Source organism: Grampus griseus (genome assembly GCF_964374135.1).
Source record: "Grampus griseus genome assembly, chromosome: 1".
NCBI lineage: Eukaryota > Metazoa > Chordata > Mammalia > Artiodactyla > Delphinidae > Grampus > Grampus griseus.
Window position 1 is genome coordinate 31,384,449 of NC_139017.1, and position 26,905 is coordinate 31,411,353.

Consider the following 26,905-nt stretch of genomic DNA (forward strand, 5'->3'; position numbering starts at 1 on the left):
TATTTATTTATTTTGGCTGCTCTGGGTCTTCATTGCGGCACTCGGGATCTTTCTGGCGGCATGCAGACTCTCAGTTGCGGCATGCGGACTCTTAGCTGCAGTATGCATGTGGGATCTATTTCCCTGACCAGGGATTGAACCCGCGGCCCCTGCATTGGGAGTGTGGAGTCTTACCTACTGGACTACCAGGGAAGTCCCCTATAATGTTTTAATTATGGAGGCATTATACTATGTTTTGATATCTGGTAGGTCTAGTCCCTTCTCTTTGCAGTTATTTTAACAATTTTCTAGCAGTTCCTAGTTATTTTTTCTTATGATCTTTAAAATTGTCATACCTAGTTACCCTCTAAAAGATCCGTTGGTATTTCTGATGGATCAAGTTAAACTTACAAGTTTATATTTTTATAATTAAAAAATAAATGTGGTATATCTTTCAATTAGTGTTCAAATCTTCTTTACCTAGAAAAGTTTGTAAAGTAATGGAGAGTGACAGAATCAGCTTTGTGGGTGGGTATATAGTGGATTAGTTTCTATTTAGTGTGTACTATGCCAGAGGTTGGAAATACTAAAAAGTTTGAGTGCTGTTTGTCTCTTCAAGGACACATATACATGAGAACATAAACAATCATTAAAGGAGCATGTGAGGTTTTCTGGGTGTAGGGAATTAGCTCATTTGATGGCTATTATTTTGTAGAGGTAGAGAGCAAAGAAAGCATTACTTTCCTTAACTTTTTATTTTGAAATAATTTTAGATTTACATAAAAGTTGCAGAAATGATCCAGATTCCCCCAGATTCCTCAATTGTTAATACTTCTGAATCATTTGAGAACAGGTTGCAGACATGAATATCCATTACAGCATTATATGCTCCCTTAAGACTTCAGTGAGTATATCCCAACTACCAGCACACTCTCCTACACAACAACATTCAACCATCAAAATGAAGAGTTGAACATTGATCCAATATTGCTATCTAATTCATAGATCCTATTCAGATTTTGCCACTTGTCCATGTAATGGCCTATGTACATCCAGGATTCAATCTAGGATATTGCATTCAGTTGCATGATTAAGATGGTGAGTGTCTGCAAGGTTTCTCCAGTATTTTATACTTACTAATAAATAATTACTGAGTACTTTGTAGGGAGAAACTCAAAACTATATAAATATTCTATCCTCATGAAACTTTTGCCCACCAGTTTTAGAATTCATTGATAATTCTTACCCGAATCAGTTACTAATGTGATAGTTGCCAAATGGTGATTTGCTAATTCTGTCATTTCTTCTAGACTTACTGGTTGCCATTCTTTTGATGAGTAGAGCTCCCGTCGCCCTGCCCCACTTTTGTTTACTTATTTATATCACTATGAACACGTAGACTCTTAATTTACTCAGTTACAATTTGTTACTATTATTATTTATTTTGATGCTCAAACTATCCCAGATTTGGCCAGTGGGAACCCCTACAAACTGTCTCTTGTGTTATTTGGAATGTCCCCGTCATTCTGAGTGCCTCCTTACAGCTGGCATAGCAGTATGACCCAGGCTCATCTTGTACTTTCCCTGCCCCTGCCCTAGGGGTCATCTGTTTCTCCAGGGAGCCCTGGTTCCTTTTAATATAGTATTAAAATGATATTTAGAAACTGATATGTGAGTGTGTTCATTACTACCTGAGTGTTATTGTTTCCAGGTTTTCTAAAGGGGCAAAATATGTATATATATATACATGCGTATGTATATATATGCATACATATACACACACAAACATTTGTACTTTCTTTTATATCTCTGTGTTTTAAAACCATCAATTCAAATCAATATCTCCAGTTCTAATTCAACACTGCAGGATTTACTCTGGCCTTCTCTCTTTTTATATGTTAAACTCCCTTCTCCATCTGTGAGAAACCTGGTTCCCATTATCCTCAGTCTGTTTACTCATTTGCTCTAGACCCTACTCCCCACTCCGCATGTAACCAAAGTCCTGGTCCATGGCTTGGCCTCGTACATGCCCTCTCTCCCTCCCCTGGGCATTCTGGCCAAAATGTCAGTCCTGCTGAAGGAGAAGAGGACATTACTTAAAGTGAGTTCAGAAAGATACTTGTGACAGTAGTTGACTTCTGGGAGAGATTGGGTAGAAGGGACAGAGAGGGAAAGGGAGACTTAACTTTTTCGTATATATCCTTTTGTACCTTTTGAATTTTTTTTACACCATGTGCTTTTATTTCCTATACAGAAAATAAATAAAGATTTAAAAATAAGCTCAGGATCTTTGTTTTCACATAGAGCTGCTCTCTTCATTGTTTGGGGAGAATTTGGAGTTATCCTTTTTCTGTAAGTGTATATGGTTCCATTCTCTCCTTTAGGAAATAATACTTGTTTCTATGGGAAGTGTTATTATTGCCGAGAAACAGAGCCAGCCTGTGCTGATGGAGACACGATGGAGGGGTCTGTCACGCTTTGGCTTCCAGATGTGTGGCCTCTACAGAAACACCGACACCCATGGGGCAGGACTTACCGAGAGGGCAAATTAGCCAGGTAAATGCTCCTTTGAGCCACTACTTCATTCTCTCCTGTGCCTGGACAGGTGCCAACCCTGTGTAGGAGCCAGGGTTCTGTCCAAGTCTAAAAAGGACTATGGGGGGTTCAGGGGAAAACCTGCTAGTCAGGGACTCTCTCTTCTCTGTGTTTTAAACAATGTTACGTGTGGTGCTGGCACTCAGTGAACAACCCTGGTGATGCTGCTTCCCTCCAGGTGGGAGTATGATGAGAGCTACTGTGACGCTGTGAAGAAAACGTCCCCTTATGACTCTGGCCCTCGCCTCTTGGACATCATTGATACAGCTGTCTTTGATTACCTGATTGGCAATGCTGACCGCCATCACTACGAGAGTTTTCAAGACGATGAAGGCGCTAGTATGCTCATCCTTCTCGATAATGCCAAAAGGTAGGACCAGCAGGACTCTCCTTGTCAGTTAGGGGTCCTGTGTATACAAGAAGAATGCTTTCTGGGGTATCCTGGAAAACCTCCACAACAGGCTCAACAGAAGGCATCCTTCTTGTTTCCACTCGGAGTCTTTGCCATTGGCACCCATCCTTCCAGCTTGTTCAGAGTTTGTACTCCTTTCACCTTCGGGGATCTGAGGACTTTAAAAAAGTGGAAAACTCACTTTTTCCAAAGAGTCAAAGAGTATGATTCTCTTCACAGACAACTGGAAACCAAGGTCTTCTATTTATTGCTACTTACATCATTCTTTCTTGACTAGCTTGTTCAGAATCTTGAGAAATACATCGTTAACGGAACATGAAATGTAGCTGTTGTTAAATTATTCTATCCAAAGATTCATACAGTTTAAAAAATTAGTTTATTTGATAGGATGTTTTTGCTATTTTTATGGCAGTCTAGGCCCAGATTTTTTCTATTATGAGTAGGAGAGCAGTTAGTTGCTTAGTATTTGTATATAAAGACAAGTTACTTTTATCTTGAATAAAACAATTTTATTAATTTTGAATAAATGGAATGTCCTTATTTAGGCCTGAGCTATTTGAAGAGCACATTGTATTTTCAGTTTGCACTCTGCATTCTTCATGGTACCCAGTTAAGTGCCACACTTTTAGTTACACATAATAAATGTTTGCTAAATAGAATACTTCCTTGGAGCTGGAATTGTTCAGGCTCTGAGTCACTACTGGGTTTTTTGGGGGGTTTTTTTGGTTGTTTTTTTGTATTTTTGATTTTTATTTTATTTATTTTTTTATACAGCAGGTTCTTACTAATTATCTATTTTATACATATCGGTGTATATATGTCAATCCCAATCTCCCAATTTATCCCACCACCACCGCCCCCCACCGCTTTCCCCACTTGGTGTCCATATGTTTGTTCTCTACATCTGTGTCTCTATTTCTGCCCTGCACACCTGTTCATCTGTACCGTTATTCTAGGTTCCACACATATGCGTTAATGTACGATATTTGTTTTTTTCTTCCTGATTTACTTCACTCTGTATGACAGTCTCTAGATCCATCCACATTACTTTTTATGGCTGAGTAATATTCCATTATATATATGTACCACATGTTCTTTCGAATGGATAAAGAAGATGAGTCACTATTGTTAACGTTGATTGCTGAGAATAAGCTGAGACATGGACACTCAGCGAAGAATGCTTAGGCAGCATTTGCTAAGGAGGCCACCACCTCATACTGAGCACCAGGTGCCTCATACTCCATGAAAGGGGGTGACAGCTACAGAGAGTGAGAGGCCAGCAAACATTGCCTCTCCCATTCCCAGCAAAGCAGGTAGTGACCAGTGCTATGTATTTCATTTTCATTTATACTATATTTTCAGTTCCTGAATATCTTTATCCTTACTTGTAAAACTGATCATGTGCTGTGGAAATACACATTGAAATAATTGCCTTTGCCTTTTATTATTTGTGGGCCTGCCCTGTGCTGAGGGCTACCAGACCCTCCAGCTATTAAGGTGAGCTTCCAGGAAAAGAGTGGAAGGTTGACAGTTTTTCCAGAATCAGTTCTCCTTTTCTAACTCGGAATTACTAAGAGCATTTTTACATCTGCTTTGAATCACTGTTTTCCCAGCCTCTGTGAGCAGTTTTTACAGTTTGAATCTGACCATATACTTTCTTGTAGGGAATACAGTAATCTAAGTCTTTTTCTGATTGGTAATATTAAAGTAGAACAAGTATAACTTCTTTTTACAGGTAATGACCTTCTGCTTGTTTGCGAGAACCTAATATCAGTAGCCTTTATTGCTCTACATACCCTTAAAACCTTCTCGGGTTTGGGGGTCTTCAGGTTCTCCCTTGGTCTGTGGACTCCATACCGTGTTAGGAGGGTTATGCTTCAACACCTTGAAATATCCTGGCAGGAGAAAGGATCCTTGTAAAGGAGTATATTTGTTGTTTGATGCTGCAGTACAAGCTGTTAGGAATCCTGTGTCTAATTGGTCATGCCCTGTTTATTTTTAATTTAAGTGATTTGAGCTGTGGGAGCATGAAATTATCCAGGATCACATTCACGTTTCATATGGAATTTGTTCTTGCTTTGATGCTAAGAAGGGGACGGGTGCTTCCACCTAATTCACTAACTTTTCATTTAATTTTCAGCTTTGGGAACCCCTCGCTGGATGAGAGAAGCATTCTTGCCCCTCTCTATCAGTGTTGCATGTAAGTTATGCAGTCAAGTACATTTGCCTGCATTGCCTTCCTTTCCAGGCTCAGGTAACAGTACATCAGTTTGCTTGGCTTTAAAACTTCCTAATACCTGAGCAGCACTTTTCATGCTTTTCTAACCCCGAACCTCCTGGAGATCCTGAGCTGTAGGGGATCAGGGAAAGGTTTCCACAGCAGTGTAGCCCAAAGCTCAGAATGCATTTTGAGTTTTGTATGAGTAGAAATTTTCAGTTTATCCGATAATGTATATCCATGTTTGTTTTAATATCAGAATATAGTCCTCACTCCCCCCCACCCAAAACCTAGTGCAACCCATGCCCCTAGTTGCTGTACTATGTTTACCTTGTGGTTTCAAGTCCTCTCACTCAACACCACAACCCACCTGTGGTTTGCTTATCTCAGTTTGAAATTGTGTAAACCAAAAGTAGCTTTCTCCGTAGGTATTTAGTAATTGATTTTTTAAAAGTCTGTATTAGATAACAAAGAAATTAAAAAGTAAATCAAGAAAATGAGATAAAGACTGGGCTCTCGGGAGCTCCTTTTCAGATCTTCGTTGCCAGTATGATTTAAAAGCATGAACACTAAGAATCAGCTGGGACCCACCTTGCTTGGCTACACAAAAGTGCAGGTCCAGGAGAGCCGCTTCCTACTGCTCGGCTCCCAGAGACACACTGATCATGTGAGACTGCCTCTTCTGGCGACTGGTCTGTTTTACTTTTCTTTTCTTTCTTTTTTTCATAACAGCAATATTCTGCAGAAAGTGTTTACCTAGGCAACCCTTAATTATCTTCATTAATATTGGGAAGCAGTGATACATCCAATCAAAACCTGTATCTGTGAAGGAAGATGTTTTTGTTTTAATAGTGCTATCAGTCTGGTCCAGTCAGGATATAGAAAAGACATGGTGGGTTAAACAGGAAAGTTTAGTATAAGAGTTATTAAACTCTTTCATACAAGAGTGACTATAAAAGAAAACTAGAGCTGAGGGAGAGTACCCAAGGAAGAACAAACTTGGAAGGGGATCCCCCTCCCCAAGCCTGGGGTTTTGACCTCAGTGGAGAAGGTATAGTTCAGCCCACTGAATAGCAGAGAACTGTGCTAGTTTGCAGGTGCTGGGAGTGCAGGAAGCAGCCCTCCAGAATGCAGGCAGGGTACAGGCAATCAGCAGGTGGTAGCATGACATACCGAGAGAGCAACGACTCAGTAGAAACCCTCCAGGCTACAGGCAAGGCTTATTTGTGGGCCTGCACAGGGAATTGGGGCACCAGCATGGGTGCGTGGCTTTGGGGGCTGTGGTTTCCATGTTGAGAGGGCCTTAGGAAAGTTATCACCAAGCCAGGCCAAGGCCGCAACATCATGGTGGGCCTACCTGTTCTGGAAATGTGGCCAAGGCAGAGTTTCATTTGCTGACCTTCCCCGCACACTACTGACCCACTCACTGTACAGCAGCCAGAAGCGTCTGGAGAACCTCTTCCTTCTGCAGTCTCCTTCCAGTATCCTCTACCGAGAAAGCCTAAGAGGAGAGATGCTTAAAGGACCTCTGTCCATTATAGCAGGGCATATATGAAGAGTGAACTTGGAGCTGAGAGGCAATCGAGTGATACCTTCGTCACACAGGGGGAACTCTAATGCTCTAGGCACTTGTAGTATTTTTCAGAAGAGTAAAACCACGCTGACTCTGTGCTTGTCCATCCCTGCCATGCTTTATCTGAAGATCCTTGCTTTCTTACTTTTTAAATGGTTGCAGAACAAGTTGCCTGCCTCATGCAGAGTCAGACTTTAATGCATACCTAGTAATTCCCACATTACCCACAGGGAGGTAAATACTTTTTTTCTAAGATAACAAGAGATCCTCTTTAGTTGGTAAAATAATTGAGAAAAATAGGTATCCTTAAACTTTTTCTATTTATAATATTGCTAGAATTTTTAATTAAGAAACATAAAAAGAAGGAAATTAAATTACTTATTAAGAGGTAAGGATAACTCCTGTTAACACTCTAGTGATTTCATTGTAATCGTGTGTGTATGTTTGTATGTATGCTTATACACACATTTTCTTTCCCCACAGGTTTGGAGTAAAAGAGTGTTTTCCCTCCAACTATTTTCCCTGACTCAATATTATATCATGGGCATTTCCCCATGCCACTGAATTTTCATAACTGCTTTTAATGGCTGCATGGTATTCCCTTGAATGGATAAGCCATAATTTATTTAACTATTTCTCAGTTGTTGGACATTCAGATTGTTTCACATTTTTCCTGTTACAAATAGCACTGCAGTGAACATGTGTAAATATTGTATATATTTCTCATTAATTACTGAGAAAGAAATATCAAAATGTGGTAATGTTACTTACTCATAATGTAGAGCTACTTCTAAAACAGAAATTATTTTTCTAGTTGAGATATTTTACATAATTATTTCTTTACTTTCGTCTGCTATGCGGGCTTTAATCTCCATTTGATAGTGAGAGGTTTTATGTAACCTGTCCTAAAACTTTTTTTCTCCCAGCATTCGGGTTTCTACCTGGAACAGACTGAACTCCCTGAAGAATGGTGTGCTGAAGTCTGCCTTAAGATCTGCCATGGCCCATGACCCCATCTCCCCAGTGCTCTCTGATCCTCACCTAGACGCTGTGGACCAGCGGCTCCTGAGTGTCCTGGCCACCGTGAAGCAGTGCACTGACCAGTTTGGGATGGACGCAGTGCTGGTGGAAGACAGGATGCCTCTCTCCCACTTGTAATTGTCCACAAAATAAGTGAAACTTCTTTTTACAAAGATAGAGAAACAGCACAATCAATTCCGAATGGTATGAGGTGGATTGGAAATGGCCAGCAGCACATTCTGGTGATAGGGGACAGGGTGGCCTTGGTGTTTGCTGTAGTAGAAGTTGAAGCAAAGACTACAAGTTTCAGACCACGGAGCTGTACCTGCTGAACCACCTTCTGACTTCCTCGGCGTATGCCCATTCTAGCAGTGGGCGTCACGGTTGGTCAGTATTAATTCTCATGCCAAAGGACAAATTAGAGGTGTGATATTTGAATAGATTAATGTTGGGGTTGGTTCTGGAGTATGTGTTTTGAGTCCATCCTTATAATCCTTTCTCCACACTTGTGGATTTTCCGAAAACACTTTGTAATCTCTTGAGTCCTTTCTTACCAGGACTAGTCAAATTGGAAATTTTACTGCTTCCTAAGGAGTGGCAGCAAGTAACCCAGCATTCTGTTGAGCCAAAGTAGCATGCTCTGTTGGAGGGACTATGTTTTTAAGATAGAATTAGAGGAAAGACAAAAGCAAGAAAGATGTTTGGGCTTTTAACTGAGTAGGTGGTGCTTTTGATGATTCTTAAAGGAGGGAAGAAGAGAGAGAGACCTACTTGGTGGAACCAGAATCAAGGCGGTGATTGAATTAGTGAAAAACAGGTTCCCCTGTATTTAAGTTCTTAACGTATATAAAAGCAAGCATGACTTGTACCTAAGTAAGATTTGCATTCTCATAATTGTGTCCAAATTAATCCAAAAGAGTGTCCCTGGAGAACCTACCATTACAACCCAAGCACAATTCTGTTATGGAGACTTTTTTTTCCTTTTGCCCAGAGCAGGCAAATCCTTTGCAAATTATCAAAGCAAACTGAAATAACAGCTTGAATAAGAGTTAGGTTGCCTGTCTTCTCTGCCATCCTGATTTCTAAAATGAATTTCCACTTCTGTCTTCAAGGCATTTGGTCATTAAAGCTGCTGTTCCCAAGAGATTGGCGATCCTACTTGTGCCTTTCTTGTGAGGAAAGCCAGCTCGCTCCTACGGATAATATAGTTTAGATCCTGCTGGTGGCTGGACCTATCTTGTGATTTGGGCCATGTGGAAGGCTGGAAACAAAGATTTTAAGCCTTCTGAGCCTTAAAATTAAGGTGGTTACCAGGAAGAGCCTTAAGATTTTGATTTATGTCAAACCCTGATTTCATCATTTAATCTTGTTTGGAGTTCTGAACCCACGATGTAGTATTGTCCTTCCGTCTCCTATTAGCACATTCAAATTTCAAGTTGCTAAAACAGGCTTAGTTCTGTGTTCTGCCAAAGCGATTTGACATATAAGCACTTGCATTAAAATACAGGGCAGAGGAAACTAGGCCTGGTGTGCCCACTCACGTGCCCTCAGAGGTGGGTGCTTCTCTCCTGCATTTTGTCTGGGGACTGTTGCAGTTTTGACTTCTGTGAAGCAGACACTAATATTTAAACAGTGTGGTTAAACAAATTTACTGCCAGCTATTGGAGACCAGTTTTAGGTAGCCACCCTTTCAAAAATAGTTTAGAATTTATGCCCCAATTTTCTCAAATTGAAAGATAACTGAGTACCCCAAAACTAATTTAAAGTAACATGACCGGGCTTCCCTGGTGGCGCAGTGGTTGAGAGTCCGCCTGCCGATGCAGGGGATACGGGTTCGTGCCCCGGTCCGGGAAGATCCCACATGCCGTGGAGCGGCTGGGCCCATGAGCCATGGCCACTGAGCCTGCGCGTCCGGAGCCTGTGCTCCGCAACGGGAGAGGCCACAACAGTGAGAGGCCTGCGTACCGCAAAAAAAAAAAAAAAAGACAACACTTAAAGTAACCTGAAATTAGGACGCTTTTGTACTTAGTATGTACATTTGGCGATGTACACAGAATGGGCTGAGTTATTTTTAAAAAGCTATTGAATTTAAGAAGACAGGTAGTAGCACAAAACACTGAGCTAGTGTTAACAAAAGGAAGCATTAATCCCAATTTAAACTCATTTACTATGTGCATCCAGGGGAGTTCACATTTGAGCTTGAGAATACCTTGGATGGTGCTTACCTCAGAGCATCAGGGAGCCAGCTGGAGGGACAGTGGGAAGGAAGTCAACGCTGCTCTCCTTGGTAAATGTTAGCTGAACTAAATTTCTTGCAAACATGTGATACCTTCAGTATGCCCCAGTGAAATGAATAAGAGCTGTTCCCAAACTGGGAACTTTATTCATGATGTTGAAGGCAGAAGATTCTGCTAAGGAAAAAAGTAGGAGGAAAAGCTACTTTGAAAAATGCCTCATTCTTTTTCCCAAACATTGCAGAAAATGTATAATCTCATTCTCTTTCCCTATTTTAAAATTCATGATCTTAAAAGGTGTTCAAATGTATAGTGGTTAAAGTTAGAATTATGCTAATAGAGTGGTGTGAACTGATGCTTAGAATATAAATTTATTTTCTAAGTCAGGATCGGATTAAGCTGCAAAAGTACGTTTAGAATCTTGGAAAAAACCAACCATAAGCTTATAGCCCTAAAATTCATAAACACTAAATTCTGTTTCAAAAAAGAGGTAGATATCTTTTTTTTTAAGTTTTGTAACACTGTCCTCTTTATGGTTTATCTTTTAGAATCGAGGACTATTATAATCAAACAGGGGTCATTGGAAGGGTTTTTGATCAGTCCTAACCTGGGCGTGCCTAGCTAACATCTAAAGGTAGATGTGGGTACATTTTAATATTATAAAACTAAGAAAATCAGAACTGAGTACCATTTCCTACCCCCCTTCTTCCACTTCTTAAATATTGGGTTGCCCAAAAAGTTCATTCTGGTTTTCCACACCATCTTACAAAAAACCTGAATGAACTTTTTGGCCAACCCAATATATTTATTCCATAGTTTGGGCGAATATGGGTATAGAGGTTTCATTCAAGAATTGTCATTTAATATGAAGCTATATTTTGGGTTTTGGGGGTAAATAATTTTCTGTGCAAAACATTAATAGGATCTGATTTACTCAGTATTGCTCAATAATTTATTAATAAGGCATTTCTCCCTATTTGCACTCAGGATTAATATGTCAAATGAAATCTAATAAGGAAATGGGAGAATTCAGGTACATCCTATTATTTTGGGAAAGATGAATCCTATACATGGCAGAAATTCCATGTCACCTGAAGGCAACAAGTTCTTCCAAAGAAATCCATCTTTTCCTTTCTTTAAAAAAAAAAAAAAAAAAGACTTTTGGCCTTCCCCTCCCATCCACCATGTTCCTTCACTCTCCCTTCTCCACAGCTTCCGTATTCTTGTTTGACCATTACCTGACCACACCTCAAATGATGGTAAACAGCATCTATCAGTGAGCTGTCTTATGTGAGTCGTCTTGTGAGCTTGGGCTTCAGGAAACATGAGTCAAGGTATATGTATATATATAGTCATATATGTATTCTAACAAGAAAAAATGTATTTATTTTGACACAGGGAAACACTGTTGCTGAAGAACCTGAAGCTAGGAAAAGGTTCTCTTAGTCTCTGAGAGTGAATCTAAGTGACATAAAGATATCCGTTCAGCAAACACCTCCTGTGCTAGCCAGGGCCGACGCCCGAGGCACATAGACCAGCCTCATGAGACTGTTGTGCAGGGGAAGGCCAGCTTTCCCCCTTCGACGCCTCAAGTCTGGGTTGAAAAGGTGAGGGCTGGATACTCTACTGCCACAGGGTTTTAAGGAACTAAGGTGTTACTCACAAATACAAAATGTCTGTGGGGGAACTGGGAATAACTTACTGGGAAGTTAATTTATTTGCTTCAAAGAGAGGTGTAGGAACCACTACCCTCTGTTTTGATCTGCCAAGGATTTCCTCTCAGAGCTGTTGCACAAATAGAGGTTGTGCTTGGTAAGATACCAGACAAGACAGATATGCACCTAAATTTCTAATGTGTTCTGTGGGTTTCAATTCTGAAAGAAAGAAAATGAATAAAGATTTTAATAAGTACTGATGTACCATCTTTTCCTCATTCTTTCCCCACCTCCCCACCCCGGTTCAGGATACTTCCATTGTTTTCAATTGCGATTTCCTGTTTTGTTAGGGGACAGAAGATTACATCTTCTTCATCCACATAAACTTCCACAGGGATTGTTTCACAGAATCTACGGATGAGACCTTTACACTTCTCACTAGTCTTCAGAAGGCCCATATCAGGTTGTGACTGAACCGAGAATTTCAGTAGGATAATTCTTAGGTGCTTTTTGTTTATTTAATAGTTAACTTCTTTCTTTCAGCTTCTTTAGAGATAAAGAATTATGAATCCCAAAGAACTTGTCAGCACAGTATCATAGAGGCCTGGAAGAAGAGACCAGCTGCCCTGATTATAATTCTTAGGACACCCAGACTTTTAAATTTTGAAATGGAAATGCAGCATCATAAACCTCAACCAAACAACTGAGCAGAGTTCTCAAGATTTTTACTTGATTTGTAGCATTTTTGTTTGTGCCAGTTTTTGTCACTTGCACTTGAATACCAAAGGGAGGCTAAAGCCTAGTTAACAGGTTCCTCGCTGACTCACCTCATACGATCATTTTCCAGGTGAGATTTCATTTTCTTCTCAAGCATACCAGAAAGACCAGTATTAAAGCCTGAAAAGGCAGCTGGGAGTAAGGAGGGAGAGGTTCTATTATGGGCTCATTTTACCCACTGTATTTGCCTATAAAAACTGATTTTTAGCAGCCCTCATTTTGTAAAATAGACAAGAATGGTCATAACCACTGGTTTAGCATGGGTGAATTCTGTAAGATAAGCCACTTTATAAATCCGAGGGAATTAGAGAATGAAGTCACAGTGTGTAAAGTACTGGTCTTCAGTAGACACTTGGGCCTTGTGCTGGAGGCCATCAAGATGATAATGACTGTCCCTTCCTTCAAGGAGCCCATAGTCCTAGCAGAAGAGACTACTTGTGAAGTACCAAATGCCTCAGGAATCGTGTGAATTAGAGTGGAAATAAGGAGCAGGAAAGAATCACAGGAGGTTAAGAGTGAGAGGTAGGCAGACCTACCTTGGGGAAGAAGGGGAGATCAATCCAGGCTTGACATGTGGTGTGTGTAGAACCCGACTCCAGAAATGCAAAGCCGTGTGTGTGGAAGACACAGAGCTTCCTGGGCCTGTACTCTGTTTTCAGTACGTGGGTCACCAGAAATAACCCTTCAGGGGTTTCCTTTGGTTTTCATCAGGTGTGCCCTGCCTCTTGAAAGGAAGTCTCAGTCCACTGTGATGCTTCAGTTGCTCTTCATAGGTGTTAAAGGAGCCATTGGCTTATAGATTAGCTGTGAAACATTCATTTTATCTTTTCAGAGTTTGCTTATTACATGCCAAATTTATTTGGCGATCAAGACTTGATTTTTACCCAAAGGTTGTTTTCAAGGCGGATGGTGTTCTGACGGCCTTCAGCGGGGTAGGGAAGTTGTCTAATTGCAAAACTAGGTCCCATTCAGATGACCTCAATAAAGGTGCTGTGTGCCCATTTTCTCTTTGAAAGACTGTGCTAAAATGCATATTTTGATTGAGTAGGTTTGGGGCCTGAGTTTGCATTTCTAACAAGCTCCAGGGCAATGCCAGTGCCACTGGTCCTTGGGCCATTCATGAGTAGCACTAAGGAATCAAAGCTACCCGTAGTTTTCACAAAAGCCTCTAGATGTCCCCATCATCTATGAGATCTTGCTCCTAGAGTTACAACCAGTAGCTTCCAAGCACTGAGAATGAAATATTAGCAATTTACTTGAAATAGAGGCTTAGCTAAAAACTGGTGTTTGGATTCATTGTTTCTATGTGGGACTGATCTGGTAAAAAAAAAAAAAGTTTACTCTTTCCGGAAAAAGATGTCTTGAAATCAAATTGTCCAAGAACTTCCAAGCTACCTGCTTTATTTACCATGAAATGTGAAATCCAAATAAAAATCCAATCTCAAAAATTATCAGACCTACATGAAAGTTACCAGTAGAGAATTATTTCCATAGTCTTAAAACATGGGTTTTTTTAAAAAAGAAGCCAGGGTAAATACTAGTAATTTTATCACCATAAATTCACCTGTGAAGCTCACAAGTGTAAATAAAGTCTTCCAAAGCCTCCTGTGTAGACCAGTCTCCTCCAAGGCGGGGGCATTTACAATAATAAAGGTTAATGTAGAACTGAATAAGCTCATTAGCCCTCACAGCATGCCTATGAAGTGACCATTTTATTATCCCCTCTTAGAGGTGGGGAAACTGAGGCATAGCACAGTTACGTAACACCCAAAGTGACATATCAGAAAAGGGGCCATTCAGTTAATCACTATACTAGATTGCCATTCATGCTCAAACAACATTTATTGAATGAGTTAATGTTTTCAATTTCCAAATAAGCATAATGGTGTGTTCCTTGTTAACTGTCCTTCCAAGGGTTTCACGAGCTTGACTGCAGACAACTCAGCGCTGGTGTACTAGCAACTGCTCTGTGGAAGGTTTGAGTTCAGTTCTGACGTCCCTCTGAATGACTAAAACATACAATATGCATACATAATGTAGCTTTTCAATTTCACTTTCTTGGTATCCTCACACAGGTGCTTATCTGATATATGCAGCTGTTTGTCTTGTCTTTTTTTTTCTTTTTTGTAAATTATCAATATGTATATTCTTATTGCCATTTTGTTCATTGTTTTGGATTTGTTTTTGTAAGTCTTTTTCTTTCTCTATTGCTGTTTGAATTAAAGGCAGGAGCACATTTGGTGAGCTCTTGAGGAAGGAACAGACCTGGCGTTGAGTGTTATCTAAGAGACTGGGATGAACATATGAATCAGTTTGGCTGTGACAGATCTGGTGCTAGGATTCACCTTATTGTATGGAGAGGCCAGCCTCAAAGCCACTGAGCCTATGAAATTAGTCAAGTCCCATGATTTCGAGACAGCAGTTTCTTTCTAGGACAAGACGGCTCTTAGGCCAGTGACTTCAGTAACTCAGGTGATTTTGAAAAATGCATTAAGCTCTTCCAAAATGTAGCGACCTTGTTACCTGCTCAGGTTATGAGAACAGAGTCCCAGGAAAGAGGCTCCAAGGTCTTTTGCCAGTGGTGTCTGAGAAGCTGCTCACAGCCACAAGCGTTTGAAAGTTGCAAACTTAAAGCCAAGGAAGTGCACCCAGTACTCGGCCTAACTTGTTTTTAATGGGCTACGATAACATTGATATGAGACCTCGTGATTTTCCCATGGCTCTGGGAGCTTCCAAAGCCCCAATATCTCCAGACTGGAGCCCACCAGCTTCCTCTTGCTTTTGGTGGACTCCAGCTGTGGAAACCTGCTGATTATTTGCTACTCTGTTTCATTTCCCATTGTAGAGGAGCCAGGCCCCGGCTGACTGCCCTGGCCAACTCAAACTCCTGGGTGAGATGGTTGCCCGACTTCGTCTAACAGGTTGGCAAGAAGTTGATCTGCAGACACGGGACAGGGCACAAGTGGGTGCCGGTGTTAAGTAGGCCTCAGATGGGCCACCAGAGCTGCCCGGAAGTATCTGGGTGATTACTGACAGTGGCCATCTTAAGGCCTGACTTCAACTTCTTTGCAACCACAATCACCCAGAAGAGACTGCTTGCTGCCTGGCAGCGAGTCCCCGGTGGGTGGGCGGCGCCTGCAAGCGGCCTCGGGATGCCCTCCGGGGCACCATCCGGGTTTCGGTTCCCGGCCGGCGTCTGGCTCGCCCTGGGTCACATGGGAGGCGAGCTCTGCCCGCCTGCGGTTCCCGTGGCAACGCCAATCCCCGGCCAATCCGGGCCTCGGAAGTGCCGGCGCCGCCCGCCCACCCGGGGCTGGAAAGGGCCGTGGAGGACGGGCGGCGGCGGGACGGGCGGCGGCGGGACCGGCTGCCGACCCGGCCATGCTTCGCGGCCCGCGGAGTCCGCTCTGGCTCCTGCTCCTGCTGCTGCTGCTGCCGCCCCCGGGCACGTGGGGAGACGGCGGCCGCGCGAGGCCGAGGGAGGGAGCCGAGGAGGCGGGTGAGGCCGGGTCCTGCCCGGCCTTCCAGGGCCTGCGGGAGCGGCTGAGGGCGGCCGGCGCCCTCTGCAGACGCTACTGGTCTCTCTTCAGCTGCCGCGTGTGGCCCGAGGGATGCAGGCAGGATGAGGAGGAGCCGGCGCGGCCCCTGGGTAAGACCCGCCGGCTCAGGAGGGCGGGAGAGCGCGGACTGGGTGCGCGAGGCACGATGGAATCTGGGCACGGAGGTCAGAGCCTCGCGCCTGCTCTGGGCCATTGTGACCGGGGTCACGAGGCGGGCGCCTTAGCCGCCGGCTTTGCTATTCCGCCCAGCCTTTGGGCCAGGCTGAGGGCAGGGAGCCTCTGCGGGACCAGGAAGGCCCGTCACTGCCCTCCTTCCCAGCCCTGGCGCAGCGCCCTAGTGCCTACGAGTGGACTTGGCTGCGCTCCCCCACGTCACCCGTTCTTGACTCCTCCAGACGGATCACACTTCCTTGCTGTCTCCGAACCTGCCCTGACATCATTCCAAGGAGCTGCCCTTGCCCACCTTCTTGATGGCTTTAAGGAAAGTCCGCGGTTGGATACACCCCCAAGTACCTTCTTCCCCTTTGCTGCTTATGGCGGCGGAGGCTGGGCTGTGAGTCCACCGGACCTGAGTTCTGATTTATTCTCTGTCACTGACAAATTGTGAGGCAGGGTTGTCACGTCACGGTCGTGGACCCAGTGATCTCTGAAGCTCCTTGCAGTCGATGTCGTTACTTCTAGGTCCTGTAATAGTACTGTAACGGTAATGCTGCAGTGGTGCTAGAAACATCTTCCATTTAAATCGAGAGTTCTAAATTCCAGTGAATGGTTTTTGTTTCGTTTTTGCTAATGCTGGGCATATTCAAATTGACATTTGATAAAAGAATCGAGACACTTGGGGTTGGCCGTGATCAGATGATTCTGCAATCCAAAGCAAGTAGGAAGAATGATAATCACCAGTTACTATGTGTCTCCCTCCTAGGCTCCAAACTCCTTGCAGGCAGGGCTTGGGTTTCTTACACGTCTGGCACAAATGCTTAAGGCTTATTTGTTGAGTAAACTGAGCTTTTGCTGCAGCCGGAGCTGCATCTATATATAGCAAGGCCATCTACTTCCTCATAGCCGGAGGTGCCCATTTGTGCCCATTCCCTAGTGCGGCACAAGGAAGGCCCAGGGCAGAGCAGCAGGAAGTGGCTCTGGAGAGAGGACGGGAGAAGGGAGGCAGTGCTCAGCTCTCCTCGGGCCCTGGGCTCCATCCCTGTCTCACAGCTCCTCCTTTTCCAGGCTGGAGCCTTCCCCTGTTGGGCCAGCAGTACCTGGATATCCTGACCACCTGGTACTGCAGCTTCCGGGACTGTTGTGACAGTGGGGACTGCAGGATCATCAATAACTTCACAGGTTGGACCTTACATGACCCTCAGGCCCAGGAATCTGTGGGGAGGGGAGGTAATTCAGGAAAATGCTAGGATGAAGGGACCCAACCTCTGCCTGCCCACAGCTGGCAGCACACCCTCCCTGTCTCCACCACGGCTCCTGATCGAAACCCTGCAACCTCATGGCTGAGAGGAAGGAAAGCCTTGGAGGAGGGCTTTGCACACACTAGCTGCCTCCACTAGGTGTTTGCTGAATTGAATTAGAATGAATAAAATGAGGGTGTCTCCATAAAATATTTAGGGGGTCCTGAAACTTCTGGGTGGGAGCAACTTCCTCATCCGGATGGGATTCTGCCAACCTTTCTGGGGTGTCTTCAGGACCTTCAGAAAGGGTGAAGTCAACATTGATTTCTCATACTCTTCAGAAAATAGCCCTGAATCTCTTCCGCTGCAAGGTCTGCCCAGTGGCTTCTTGTCCTGAGGCCACCAAACAGGATGGCTCCCACCTCATAGACGCTCAGTCTCTCAGCTGTCGCCGAGCCTGGTGGGGATGCACCTGTGGGCACCTCTCAGCATGGCTCTTTCCTGGCCCTAGGCCTAGAGGCGGATCTGCGCGTGCGCCTGCACGGCCAGCACCTGGCCCGGGAGCTGGTCCTGACAGCAGCCAGGGGCTACTTGGAGCTGCCCCAGCCAGACAAGGCCCTAGCTCTGTCATTCCACGGCTGGTCTGGCACAGGCAAGAACTTCGTGGCACGGATGCTGGCAGAGAACCTGTACCGGGACGGGCTGAGGAGCGACTGTGTCAAGGTGTTCATCGCCACGTTGCACTTTCCTCACCACAAGTATGTGGACCTGTACCAGGTGAGGCCGGCCGTGCCGGGGAGCTGGGCTAGTGGGGCCGAGCCCGGCTAAGGCTCCGGCAGCTGAGGCGCAGGCCCCCGTGCTGGGAGGGGGGCTGAAGCCAGCCCTGGGTGTGGCGGTTGGAGGACGGGGGCGCAGTTGCAAGGGAACCTGTAACCCACAGAGGCATCCACTCCACACAGATGAGGCCCTGAACATGTGGAGGAAAGAGTGATGTCCCAAACGCTATTCGTCCCGAGCTGTCGCCCTCCCAGCCATACAGGAGAGGCCAGACACTGAGCTTAACCAGAGACTTCGTGTGTTGATTTTTCTGTCACAGGAGTAGTGGAAAGGCCTCAGGAAGTGTGGAACAGAGAAAGCAAAAACTTTATCATGATCTCCCCACACAGACACCGCCACAGTTAGCATTTTGGTGTACTTCCTTCAGGCCATTCCCCTGTGCTCTTTTATGTCACTGTAATTATATTGGACAGAAAGTTGCATATCCCACTGTTTTTTTAAACAGGCTTATCGAAAGTGATTTTTCCATGTCTTCCCCAAACTACTCATTATATGTCAACAAGTGGAGAGCAGAAAGTGTCTCTGCTGCTCTGCTATTTTGGGTTTCATTCAGACATGTTAGCCAGACGATGACCAGACCCCACTGCAGCATGACAGAGGTGGTTGTGTCTACGTTTGGCTTTTAGTTCCAATATTTGTAGTGTGTTAACCTGGGAAGATTATGTAAGCCTTTGAGGACAGATTGCCTGGCAATCTTTCAGTGCAGCCCAGGAGGGCAGGGGTAGGCTAATGTGTTCTAAGGGCAGGCAGCTGGTCAGCCGGGCCTTCCCAGAAAGAACTGGCTGGCTTTGCAGTAAAACAGCTGTGAATCTCAGCTTCCTCGCTGTGAAAATCACTCTCATCCCTGCCCATCCTCTCACACACACTATGGGGAGATGGGGCTGAAGTCAGAATCCAGGAAGGCTAGAGGTGGATGGTGAGTGTGGGCTCTGCTAAAACACCCCACCCTGGGGCAGGAGCTGGCCCTGTTCTCCTGAACCCTGTAGAGCAGCATCTTTTCACTAGAGGGCTTACAATCCTGCCTGGGGTGGGGAACCCCAGTTTTGAGTTGGCTGGGTCCCAAACAGGTCCTCCCCTGGGTTCTTCCCCGAGAGCCCAGCCTGGTGCCAGCGGGTGCTCTGCTTGTGGGAGTTCAAGACGGCACCTGTGGGCATTCAAGCCTATCTCTGCCTGTCACCCCCCTGTGAAAGCCTGAATCCTATCCCTGGGGAGGGTGAGTTAGGGTTAGTTCTGGGATGGAACCTCATCCTGAAGGGGAGGGAGCATGGCTGGGGCCACTTCCCAAAGGCCCTCTCCCTTTCCCCAGGCTGGCTCCACCTAGTTGGCTTTCAAACCTCAGGGCTCAGGAGAATCACCTGGGAAGCTCATTAGAGGCAGATGCCCTAGCTCCACCCCCAGAGGTTTGGATTGGTGGTTCTGCGGTGGAAGCCAGCTCCAGGTGATCCATTGCAGGCGCCCTGGGGAAACCAGTGCCTCACCAGGGCCCGCGGGGGTAGAAGGTGCCTCTCACTGCACCTCAGCAGCTCCCTGTATTCTGTGCAGGAGCAGCTGGCAGGCCAGATCAGGAAGACGCAGGAGCACTGCCACCAGACCCTGTTCATTTTAGATGAGGCTGAGAAGCTGCACCCAGGACTGCTAGAGGCCCTCAGGCCACACCTGGAACGCCAGGCCCCCGAGAACCCGAGGGCCAAGTCCCCGAGAACCATCTTTCTTTTTCTCAGGTAAGGTCTGGGGAACGACAGTCAGGAGGACTGGGTGAGGGGAGGAAGAACCCTGTCCAGGCGCTGTGTGTACCAGGCCTGGGAGCTGTTACTTGGCCTGTAAGCCGGCGGTGGAGGGCTTCCACGCTTTTCTAGGCCGCCCACCCTTTTCCACAAGGGAGACCAACACAAACTCCAGGAGAGAAAACAGAAGCCCAGCTGACTGGGTGGCAGCAGGGGCGGAGAGCCTTAGGTCTCCCTGCTCCTGCCTTGATTCTGCCAAGCACTTCTGAAGGACTCTGACATCCCCTCCCCCAGCACAGGCCAGCTAACTAGCTCCCAGGACCAGCCTGGGGAGGACAAGCTGTCCCTCATCTGACCTCCTCCATGGTTCTCTTAGGATGGGGAGGCTCCCCTCAGACTCCCCAGTTAGTACATAGCCTCCTGAGAGAGGGACACTGGGAGTCCCCTCTTAGAAGGACATTAAGTGTTCTTTTTTAATTGAGGTATAATTGACATATTAGTTTCAGGTGGACAACGTGATTAGCTATTTGTTTATATTGTGAGGTGATCACAGTAAGTCCAGTTAACACCTGTCACCATACTAGTTACAAAACGTTTTTGTTCTTGTGATGAGAACTTTTAATATGTACTCTCTTAACAACTTCCAAATATGCACTACAGTATTAGTTACTAAAGCCACCATGCTGTACATTACATCCCCATGACTTATTTATTACTTGAAGTTTGTACAGTATTTGTCTCATTCATCTTTCTCTGTCTGACCTATTTCACTCAGCATAATGCCTTCAAGGTCCATCCATGTTGTTGCAAATAGCAAGGTTTCCTTCTTTTTTATGGCTGAATAATATTCCATTATATATATGTGTGTGTGTGTGTATGTATGTATGTATACACACACACACACATTTTTTTCTATATCCATTCATCTGTTGATGGACACAGGTTATTTCTTATATTGGCTATTGTGAATAATGTTACAGTGAACATAGGAGTGCAGATATCTTTTCAAGTTAGTGTTTTCATTATCTTTGGATAAATGCCCAGAAGTGGGATTGCTGGATCATATGGTAGTTGTATTTTTAATTTTTTGAGGAACCTCCATACTGTTTTCCATAGTGGTTGCACCAATTTATATTCCCACCAACAATACACAAGGGTTCCCTTTTCTCCACAGCCTTACCAACACTGGTTATTTCTTGTCTATTTAATGATAGCCATTCTAAAAGGTATGAGGTGGTATCTCATACCTGTTATGATTTCCATAATATCCCCCATGATTAGTGATGTTGAGCACCTTTTGTCTACCTGTTGGCTACTTGTATGTCTTCTTTGGAAAAATGTCAATTCAGATCTGCCCATTTTTTAATTGGACTATTTTTTTGCTATTGAGTTGTATGAGTTCTTTATATGTTTTGGATACTAACCTGTTATCAGATATATGATTTGCAAATATTTTCTCCCATTTAGTAGGTTGCTGTTTTATTATTTATTTATTTATTTGGCCACACTGGGTCTTAGTTGTGCCACACAGGATCTTTGTTGCTGCGTGCGGGATCTTTAGGTGTGGCATGCGGGCCCTTTTAGTTGTGGCATGCAGGCCATTAGTTGCAGCATGTGGGATCAAGTTCCCTGACCAGGGATCGAACCTGGGCCCCCTACATTGAGAACGCAGAGTCTTAACCACTGGACCTCAGCGAAGTCCCTGCCTTTTTGTATTGTTGATGGTTTCCTTTGCTGTGCAGGAGCTTTTTGGTTTGATGTAGTCCCACTTGTTTATTTTTGATTTTGTTGCCTTAGCTTTTGGTGTCAAATCCAAAAAATATTTGCTAAGACCAATGTGAAGTAACTTACCACCTATGTTTTCCTCTAGGAATTTCATAGTTTCAGGTCTTAAGTTCAAGTCTTTAATCCATTTTTAAAAACGTTTTTAAGTTTTTAAAGGCCCCCCCCAAAAATAAAAAATACCAAATGTATGAAATCTCAGTTATGTGTGAGCATGGGCTGATTAGTCATTAACCCATCGAGATGTCTTATTTAAGGGGAACAAGTGGGCGATTTTAAGTTAAAATGGTCCTGAAGTAAGAACCAGATGTCTTATAAAGATCACCGTTAGCTACCCCCACGGAGTATGGGCCCCGTGCGAGAAGAGGGATCCCTGCCGAGCGGGTTGCTGGTTTCACGTGGCATGGTGATTAAGCTCGTGATCTAATGGAGCGGCCATAGGATATAATGGAAATAAAATTGTTAGGGGACATATAATATGTACGAGTATGCATATTATGTAATATGTAAAATTAATGAAATTTAATACGAGCTTTAACTTACCGTATGGAAAATAAATGAATGCACAATAACACATAGCATGTACATATGAATATTTACAAGGAGAGACTAAAATATTAATATGCATGTGTATATGTGTATGTGATATGTACAATAAAATGTTTTTGAAACAGATTACTTTTAATACTGACATTGTACTGTAGTGTTATGGTAACTCTACAATAAGCTTTTTCAAGGAATAGTTTATGTAGAATTCCAGCTTTGGGTGTTGGTGGTGAGGTTTAATGTCTCTTCCTTGAGTCTTAGGGAGGAATGGGGTTCTCCTTTTCCGGTTTACAAGACCGGGGTATTTTGTTATACTACAAAGACTCTTCATTTTAAGAGTTTATTTTCAATAAGGCTGATTGTTGGTATTAGCACTAAGATTAGGAGAAAGTATAGGATAGATGCTAATTGGCCTACGATGATGTATGGGTGTTCTACAGGTTGGCCTCCGATTCATGTTAAGGTTAGGAGGTCTGCGATTAGAGTTCAAAATAAGAGTTGGGTAAAGGGTCGGAATATTATATTTCGTTGTTTGGATGTTTGAAGTATTGGAATAAAGATTAGGATGAGGATGGAAAGTAGTAGTGCTAGTACTCCTCCTAGTTTATTGGGAATTGATCGTAAGATTGCGTATGCAAATAGGAAGTATCACTCTGGTTTGATGTGTGCAGGGGTGCTTAGTGGATTTGCTGGGGTATAGTTATCGGGGTCTCCTAATAGGTCAGGTGTGAATAGAGTTAGTGCTAGCAGGGTTAGGATTAATAGTAAAGCGCCTAGGATGTCTTTGATTGTGTAGTAGGGGTGGAATGGGATTATATCTATGTTGGATGGGATTCCTGTGGGGTTATTGGATCCTGTTTCGTGTAGGAATAGCAGGTGAACAGCTACTAAGGCTGTGATGATGAATGGGAGGATAAAGTGGAAAGCGAAGAAACGTGTTAGTGTTGCTTTATCTACGGAAAATCCACCTCAGATTCATTCTACTAAGGTAGTGCCAATGTAAGGGATTGCTGATAGGAGGTTAGTGATAACGGTTGCGCCTCAGAATGATATTTGTCCTCAGGGTAGGACATAGCCTACGAATGCAGTAGCTATAACTGTTAATAGTAGGAGTACGCCAATGTTTCATGTTTCTTGGAATATATGAGAGCCATAGTATAGGCCGCGTCCGATGTGGGCGTAAAGGCAGATGAAGAATATAGAGGCTCCATTTGCGTGTAAATATCGAATGAGTCAACCGTAGTTAACATCTTGACAGATGTGTGCGACTGATGAAAAGGCAGTTGAGGTGTCTGGCGTGTAGTGTATTGCTAGGAATAAACCTGTTAGGATTTGTATGATTAGGCAGAGGCCTAGTAGGGAGCCAAAGTTTCATCATGAGGAGATGTTAGATGGAGTGGGAAGATCAATAAATGCGTCATTGAGAATTTTTATTAGTGGGTGTGTTTTTCGGATGTTGGTCATTAAGGTTCTTGTAGTTGAATTACAACGATGATTTTTCATGTCATTGGTCGTGGTTGGAGTCCATGTGAGAATAATGGCAATATATATTGTTTTTATTATGAGCACTATGTTTGTAATTAGTCTTGTGGGGGTTTCTTCAAAGCCTTCACCTGTTTATGGTGCTTTAGGGTTGATTGTGGGTGGTGCTATGGGATGTGGAATTGTTTTTAGTTTTGGGGGTTCGTTTTTAGGTCTAATAGTATTTTTGATTTATTTGGGAAGAATGTTAGTTGTGTTTGGTTATACAACGGCTATAGCTACTGAGCAGTATCCTGAGGTTTGGGTTTCTAATAAAGTTGTATTAGGGGGATTTCTTTTAGGTTTGGTGGTAGAATTTTTAGTGGTGTTGTATGTTTTAGAGGGTGGAAAAGTGAATGTTGTGTTTGAGTTTAATGGGTTAGGGGATTGAGTCATTTATGATACAGGGGATTCTGGATTTTTTAGTGAGGAAGCTATAGGGATTGCTGCATTGTATAGTTACGGCACTTGGTTGTTGTCACTGGATGGTCTTTGTTTATTGGTGTGGTGGTTATTATGGAGATTACTCGGGGTAATTAAATAGTAGCATGCTAAGGGTTATAGTGATGAGGAAAGATAGGAAGTAGAGTTTGATAAGGCCTTTTTGGTTTGAAGTTAGTGTGGAGGCCTTTAGTTGAATGAGAGCTATAGTTTTTGGTAGAATGGTTTCTGTTCAGGCTAGGTCTAGCAAGGAGGTTGCAAATTTCTGGCTTATTGTTAGGACTAGGTGAGGGGGTAAGCGATGTATAATTGTAGGGAAATAACCTAGCAGGGTAGAGAATTTAGTAGAGTCTGATGGATAGGGATACTTTAGGTTTTTTGAGTAGGTGTTAATTTCGAATGCGAGAATAAAGCCTAGGGTTGTTACTATAAGGGCTGTTAGTTTTAGGTATAAAGGTATAGTTATTAGAGGGGTAGTTATTGGGGGTATACTGTTGGAGAGAATAAATCCGGCAAAGATGCTTCCGATTAATAGGCGTTTAATAGGGTTAATTAGTATGGGGTTAGTTTCATTAATGTTTAAGAGAGGAGGGAAGCGAGGTTGTTCTAGTAAAGTAAAGAAAATAATGCGAGTGCTGTACATAGCTGTTAGGGAGGTGGCGATTAGTGTTAGTAGTAGGGCTCAGGCGTTGGTATAAGACGAAGTGGCGGCTTCAATGATGAGGTCTTTAGAGTAGAATCCTGTGAGAAATGGTATTCCTGTTAGTGCGAAGCAGCCGATGATTAGGGCAGTTGTAGTGAAGGGAAGGATTTTGTATAGTCCTCCTATCTTTTGAATGTCCTGTTCATTGTTTAGATTGTGAATGATGGAGCCGGAACATAGGAATAACATAGCTTTGAAGAAAGCATGTGTACAAATGTGCAGGAATGCTAGGTGTGGTTGGTTGAGGCCTAATGTCACTATTATTAGGCCAAGTTGACTGGAGGTGGAAAAAGCAATGATTTTTTTGATATCATTTTGGGTTAAGGCACAGATAGCTGTGAATAGGGTGGGGAGGGCACCTAGAGAAAGTATTATTGTTTGAATAAATTTGTTATTTTCTGTTAGAGGGTAGAAGTGGATAAGTAGGAAAATTCCCGCTACGACTATTGTGCTTGAATGGAGTAGGGCTGAAACTGGAGTGGGACCTTCTATTGCTGAGGGTAGTCAGGGGTGTAGACCAAATTGGGCTGATTTTCCAGCTGCGGCTAATGTGAGTCCTATAAGAGGGAGGATTGGGGGATTTTGGTTAAGTGTGAAGATTTGTTGTAAGTCTCATGCGTTTGTATTATGTAGGAATCAGGCTATGGATAGAAGGAATCCGATGTCTCCGATACGGTTATATAGGATTGCTTGAAGAGCGGCTGTATTAGCGTCTGTTCGTCCGAATCATCAGCCAATTAATAGGAAAGATATAATTCCTACTCCCTCTCATCCGATAAATAATTGGAAGAGGTTGTTAGCTGTGACGAGGATAAGTATGGTAATGAGGAAGATAAGTAGATATTTGAAGAATTGGTTGATGTGAGGGTCGGAGTGCATGTATCATATTGAAAATTCTATGATAGACCATGTAATGAATAGTGCTACGGGCATAAATATAAGTGAAAAGTAGTCTATTTTAAAGCTGTTAGTTTAAGGGTATGGATAGTAATTCAGTGTCAGTTTGAGATGAGTATTTCTTGATTTGTGTGGATAAATATTATTATTGGGATCAGGCTGGTGATGAAAGCAAAGAGGGTTATATTTTTTACATAATGTTGGTACTTGTTTTTGTAGAGGTTTGTACTAGATGCTATAACAGGGGCGATCAGTATGAGTAGTGTGAGTAGGGCGGAAGAAGTAAATAAGTTTATTACTTTTATTTGGAGTTGCACCAATTTTTTGGTTCCTAAGACCAATGGATAACTACTATCCTTTAAAAGCTTGAAAAAGCCACATTGTTAAGTGTGGAGGGCATGAATTAGCAGTTCTTGCAATACTTTTTCGGTTAAGTAAGAAGTTTTTGTCTTCTGTTTTTAGTTTCACAAACTAACGGTTTTTTAAAACTACACTTACAATAGAGAGGCCCTAAAATGATTTTAGGGTTTAGTGACAGGAGTAGGAGGGGGATAATGTGTAGGGCTATTAAGGTATGTTCCCGTGTAGAAGTAGGGGTAAGGTTGTTAATATGGTGTGTGTTTGCTGCGTTGTGTTACGATTAGTATGTATAGGGAGTAGAGGGCTGTAATTACAATATTTGTTCCTATAAGGATGATAGTGAGGTTTGATCACGAGAAAGTTGATATAATTACGAGCAGTTCTCCGATCAGGTTGATGGTAGGGGGTAGGGCGAGGTTTGTTAGGCATGCTAATAGTCATCAGGTAGCTATTAGTGGGGAAAAAAATTTGTAGGCCTCGTGCTAGGATTATGGTTCGGCTATGAATACGTTCGTAGTTTGAATTTGCTAAACAGAATAATATGGAGGATGTAAGGCCATGGGCAATTATTAAGGCGGTAGCTCCTATGTAACTTCAAGGGGTTTGGATAAGGATGGCTGCAATGACGAGTGCTATGTGGCTGACTGAGGAGTATGCGATTAGTGATTTTAGAT

The 26,905-nt window shown here is 43.5% G+C and overlaps 2 protein-coding genes across 6 annotated transcripts in view; both read left to right on the forward strand.

The window, feature by feature from the left end:
* FAM20B (FAM20B glycosaminoglycan xylosylkinase) overlaps positions 1-11,923 on the forward strand; it is a 41,613-nt gene extending 29,690 nt beyond the window's left edge. For 2 of the 4 annotated variants that reach the window (XM_082670936.1, XM_082670937.1), the window contains exons 5-8: positions 2,364-2,535; positions 2,753-2,944; positions 5,127-5,186; positions 7,704-11,923. In XM_082670936.1, the coding sequence (XP_082527062.1) occupies positions 2,364-2,535; positions 2,753-2,944; positions 5,127-5,186; positions 7,704-7,935 (656 nt within the window). In that variant the 3' untranslated portion in view covers positions 7,936-11,923. The remainder of the gene's footprint in view (positions 1-2,363; positions 2,536-2,752; positions 2,945-5,126; positions 5,187-7,703) is intronic. The other 2 variants (XR_014297720.1, XM_082670938.1) reach the window with 2 other exon arrangements.
* Positions 11,924-15,844: 3,921 nt separating this feature from the next.
* TOR3A (torsin family 3 member A) overlaps positions 15,845-26,905 on the forward strand; it is a gene marked incomplete at its 5' end in the record, with an annotated part of 40,018 nt that continues 28,957 nt past the window's right edge. For both annotated transcript variants that reach the window (XM_082653888.1, XM_082653889.1), the window contains 4 exons: positions 15,845-16,112; positions 17,248-17,361; positions 17,932-18,197; positions 19,800-19,978. In XM_082653888.1, coding sequence (XP_082510014.1) covers positions 15,845-16,112; positions 17,248-17,361; positions 17,932-18,197; positions 19,800-19,978 — 827 coding nt within the window. The remainder of the gene's footprint in view (positions 16,113-17,247; positions 17,362-17,931; positions 18,198-19,799; positions 19,979-26,905) is intronic.